At 35.6% G+C, this 4,919-nt stretch overlaps 1 protein-coding gene across 1 annotated transcript; it reads right to left on the bottom strand.

The window, feature by feature from the left end:
- Positions 1-4,400, bottom strand: hrh4.e1.L (histamine receptor H4 gene e1 L homeolog). The gene is made up of 3 exons (XM_018266894.2): positions 4,157-4,400; positions 3,771-3,937; positions 1-759 (listed from the first exon to the last, which is right to left on the bottom strand). The coding sequence occupies exons 1-3, from the start codon at positions 4,398-4,400 to the stop codon at positions 1-3; spliced, it is 1,170 nt and encodes a 389-aa protein (XP_018122383.2).
- Between the last annotated feature and the right edge of the window lie 519 nt (positions 4,401-4,919).

The following is a 4,919-nucleotide window of genomic DNA, read 5'->3' as shown; positions in this document are numbered from 1 at the left end:
TTAACTTGTGAAACATTTAAGACACTTTTGAAATAGCAGTTTGAAAGCCTTTCTAAAACTCTTGTGGCACATGGGATATAGAATTGGATTAATAGCAGAATTACTGAATAGCAACCAAATACATATTTCATACCAGAGGGAACCAACACAATACCCATGGCAGGCAGCACGAATACTCACAAGGAATGAATATGGAGCCCAGCAAAGAGCAAAAATTGAAACCAAAATGGCAAGAGATTTAGCAACTTTCTTGTCACGGTTTAGTTTCATCACACTGACATTGCCTTTGGTGGGTATGGTAGAACTTTGTGTGATAGAGACATCACCCCTCTTATTTACTGGAGATTTACATTCCTCTTCCATTCCCCTTTCCTTTGTCTTACTTGATTGGGGAGAAGATAGAACAGCGTTAGTGGCTATAATAAAAGGACTACCGTTTGTTGCCCTTTCTTCTGATGTTTGACATGAAGAGCTTTTCTTTTTCTTTCTGTTGCGTTTCTGAATGTTCCAGTAGATTCTCAAATTTAGCAGTGAAATACTGATCATTGGAAGAACAAAGTCCAAAGAGGAAGCACCAATAAGAAAATACCATGTGCCAAGGAACCCAGCACGACAACTGTACTGAGGAACATTATTTGTACCAGTGATAATCTCCCAGAAAATAATCGCTGGCCCATAGATGAGGAAGGGAATTATCCAAACTAATGCCATTTTATAAACAGTTTGACTGTGTCTTTTTTGTAGAGAACGATGTAAAACCTGTAAGGAGACAAAATCTGTATCTTTATGTGTGTAACAATGTATAATGAAATGAATAAGCCATTACATATGAATGATCTATTAAAATTTCATAAACCTTATACTAGCAAACATTCAAGTAGCATCTAAACTCTAACAGATGCCAAGTAAGTATACTTTCTCTTTTTTCTCTTTTTAGATGGCAATTTTATTCTTGTTTCTAATTTAATTTATGTGGCAGAGACTACAAAACCTCAGACAGTTTGTCTTCGGCACACCACTTACTTGATATTTATAGGGTGCATTCAATCCCAAGCTGCTTCAAGCCTACAGTAGTAATCTCTTGAAAAAGTGGAAAAAAGAGGCACACCATACTTCAGCTTTTGCCTTCAATGCATTTTATTGCTGCAGAGATGTGGCACAGGAAAAAAATGAATGGTTCTCTGAATTTTCTGTTGCAAAACATTTTTTTCATAATAAATATATGTTTCTCAGGTAAGATTGACTATTGGAACAGATCAATCCGTTGAGAGGGAGTAATGTGCAGAAACAGTTGCTAAGAAAAGAAGCAGCATGGCTCAAAAGATTAGAATGAGAGTTTTCATTTACAATGCTTTTTGTAATCTAATTATTGATAATAAATGTTTTTAATGGGTTATTAACTATTATTATATTGCTGGCAATTAATTTTATGCATCACTATGGATTGGGACTTTCATGCTGATTAATGATGGACATGTTTGAAACTTTGTATCAATTGCTGGTGAAGGGTTAACTGAAAAAATGGCCAATCACATGGGGTTGAAAGGTATTTAATGCTATGTGTTCAGGCACCAGAGGAAGGGGTGGTCCCCGAAAGCTTGTGCCACATCTCTGCTGCAATAAAATGCTTTGAAGGCAGAAGCCGAAGTGTTGTGTGCTTCTTTTTCCCCTTTTTCAAGAGATTACAAAACCTCAGAGACATTGCCCTCTGTTTTATACCTTAGTAGTGCAAAAACTGAAGCCTTAGTTTAGAAATATGCAAAAATGACTTCATCCGTTCTATGTGAAAAATAAATAAAAACATACACACATGGGCAAGCTAAAATATTTAGCACAAATCTGAAAATGCACAATAAACGAGGTGCAAGAACCATGCAAGAATTAAATACAATCATTATGACCATAAAATGTATTTATTACTGAGTTAGTACCTGGGTGCATTATATGTATATAAACGTCAGAGTAAAAAATCTATAATGCTGGCATAATACTTCTCTGAAACACACTTGCATGGTCATTTCACTCAAACGTAATTCAGCATATCTACATAGTTTAATACACCTGTAAATAATGAAAATACCAGAATATATATTGCCAGCTAATATCACCAAAAGCTAATAAATAAGAGACACAAAGTTCCAAATTGAATATGGTAAATGGAGCTTAGGAGTTACATAATGAATGTTGTAGGTTGCATATCTGTTGCTTAGAGAGACACATACCCATAATATACCTGAATGGTAAACTTTATATTGATGGGGTGAATTCTAAAAAGATCTAAAAGATGATGTGAATTAGGATGATAAGATAAAATAATATTTAACAACGTAAAAATATGTAAGAAACACATGGAATAAAAAAAAGAATCTCATTTGTTGTGCCACTGAAGATAAAAAACAGGAAAAACACAGTAAAACAGGCTTTTGTCTTGCTCCAGACATGGCTGATTCTCGGGCTGCAGATAAAGGCATACTGAGAATTAGCCACTGTACGGAGGGGAAAAATTATTTTAATTTTCAAAGTGTGTATAGTTCAAGCAATGTCTAGTTTCCCTTCAGGAGACTATAAAAGGAATTGTACAAGCTAGGCACTTAGTATTCGGCTTAACATCAATAGCAGGTAAGAGAGACCAGGTGTGTACCTTTTCCTTGCTAGGAGTAGATAGAGAGGCAGAGGATGGTTATTTAGTACTTCGGAAGTAAGAGGTAGTTAGGGTAGCTAGTAAGGACAGTCTAAGGGGCCAATTCATTAACTTCGAGTGAAGGATTCGAAGTAAAAAAACGTCGAATTTCAAAGTGTTTTTTGGGCTACTTTGACCATCGAATGGGCTACTTCGACCTTCGACTACGACTTCGAATCGAAGGATTCAAACTAAAAATCGTTCGACTATTCGACTATTCGATAGTCGAAGTACTGTCTCTTTAAGAAAAAACTTCGACCCCCTACCGAACTCAATGTTAGACTAATAAAGAAAATTGATAGGTGCTCCCGAATAACAATGTAAAGAGCTCACCAAGTAGATCATGTGGTCCATGTGCACCAGCCCCAGACCCCCAGCTTCAGGGAGCGGCAAACCAAAACACAGCAAAAGAACAGGACTGTCCGGCAATCAAGGGATCCACAAGGCCAAAAATATAAGTTAAAAAATAAGGTCTTTATTCGTCATATTTAAAAGCATAGGTACATCTCCATAGTCCTGTTCGTTTGCTGTGAATCAGTAAATGCTTATGATTGTTGCGACCTAAAACCTGCGTCATGACAAGTTTTAGGTAGCAGGATTTTTATTTTTTACTTTTAAAATCCTCACTATCACAGGAAAAGATAAATATAAAAAAGATTTCAATCATGAATCATGGCCAAACACAATTCCAAAAAAATCACATAATCCTGTTATGTTATGTTGATAATGTCTGATCCCCAACCAGTGTCTTACGATCAACACGTTGCTCACCAGCCCATTGGATTTTGTTCCCAGTGGCCTCAATCCAGGTGCTTAATTTCAGATTCCTGTTTTGGAGGCAAGCTCTAATTGCATAAAAAACATGTGTACCATCATGTAGAGCTCCCGGAAGGCTGCCAGTCCACATAGGGGCTACCAATAGCCAATCACAGCTCATATTTGGCATCCCCATGAACTTTTTGCATGTTTATGTTGCTCTCCAACTTCTTTTATGTGGCTCACAGGTAAAAAAAAGTTGGGGACCCCTGGTCTAGATTTAATGCACTGCGACACAAGTACAAATAAAAAGCTGAGACTGAAGAATACTTACTGCCTGGGTCACGGAAAGAAATCTGTCATAGCTGATGAGTGCAACACTATAGGCAGACGCAGTTGATGTTGTATAATCAACAGTGAGCCACAATTTGCAGATAAATCCTCCAAGCATCCATTTCCCAGTGAACATATATGGCATATACACAGGAATTGAAATTGCACCTATTAAACAACATGTAGATTTTACAGATCCAAAATTCCAAATCCAAAATTTGCATGTTTTCTGTGTGTATTTTTGTGTGCAAGTGTACAATATATATATGGAGTTCTTTGTAAAAGAAATCATTAACTAAAGCATTGTGAATTTTTCATAAAGAATAGTCCAGGAAAATCTTAAATGAGATTAGTCAGGTTTGTACTTGAATTATTTAAATCACTTACCTACAAAAAAATCGCAAATAGCCAAATTAAGAAGAAAGAAGTTGGACTGATTTCTCAGTCTTTTGTCCACAATGAAAGCCAACATAACAATACTGTTGCCAAGAACTATGAGTGAAATAAGAAATGATATCAGTATTATAAGCAATATATTTATACCTTCCGAAAACTGATTTTCCAGACCACTTGTCTCAAAAATTGTAGAAAAATTACCTGCAGCAGCTTTAGGTTCTCTGAACAGTTTCATATTGTATATACAGTATATTATGTAATGTAAGTAAGAATCAAAAGGCATACAAACTGTATAGAGCATAACACCGTATTGGTAAGACTCCTTAAGGGTTGGTTATATATATGTGTATAAGAAATAATAATTATCAGTAAATCCCAGGACATATAATTTCAGAAAGTAATCATTTCAATTTCTCTGATATATATTTAGCTTCCCTAAGGGCAGACTGCAATTGCACTAATATTCTAACAATGGCATATCTCTAAATTTTTCTAAACCCCCTACATAATTGTAGCCACTGCAAGTTTTTATTTCTTCTTAAACACTGACAATTTAAGACATCAGCCAGTAGTTTTCTATCCCAAGATTTGGTTTTCCTTCAACAATTTATTTATATCATATGTTTACAAGCTAAGAGAATAATCAGTAAATCCCAGAACAAATAATTTCATGAAAGCAATCATTTCAATTTCTATTATAAATCCTTGGCTTCCCTGAGGGCTGACTGCCATTGCACTGGTTGTATTATATGTA

Source organism: Xenopus laevis, chromosome 6L (assembly GCF_017654675.1).
Source record: "Xenopus laevis strain J_2021 chromosome 6L, Xenopus_laevis_v10.1, whole genome shotgun sequence".
NCBI classification, from domain to species: Eukaryota; Metazoa; Chordata; class Amphibia; order Anura; family Pipidae; genus Xenopus; species Xenopus laevis.
The sequence above is the reverse complement of the archived record's forward strand: the minus strand, read 5'-3'. Positions and strand labels throughout refer to the sequence as shown.

Excerpts from the sequence above, each read along its gene's own strand:
- hrh4.e1.L (XM_018266894.2), bottom strand. The coding sequence starts at position 4,400 with ATGAAACTGTTCAGAGAACCTAAAGCTGCTGCAGGTAATTTTTCTACA. Across the intron at positions 3,938-4,156 it reads TATTTGCGATTTTTTTGTAG|GTGCAATTTCAATTCCTGTG; the intron begins GTAAGTGATTTA and ends GTTGTTTAATAG. Across the intron at positions 760-3,770 it reads TTCTTTCCGTGACCCAGGCA|GTTTTACATCGTTCTCTACA; the intron begins GTAAGTATTCTT and ends GTCTCCTTACAG.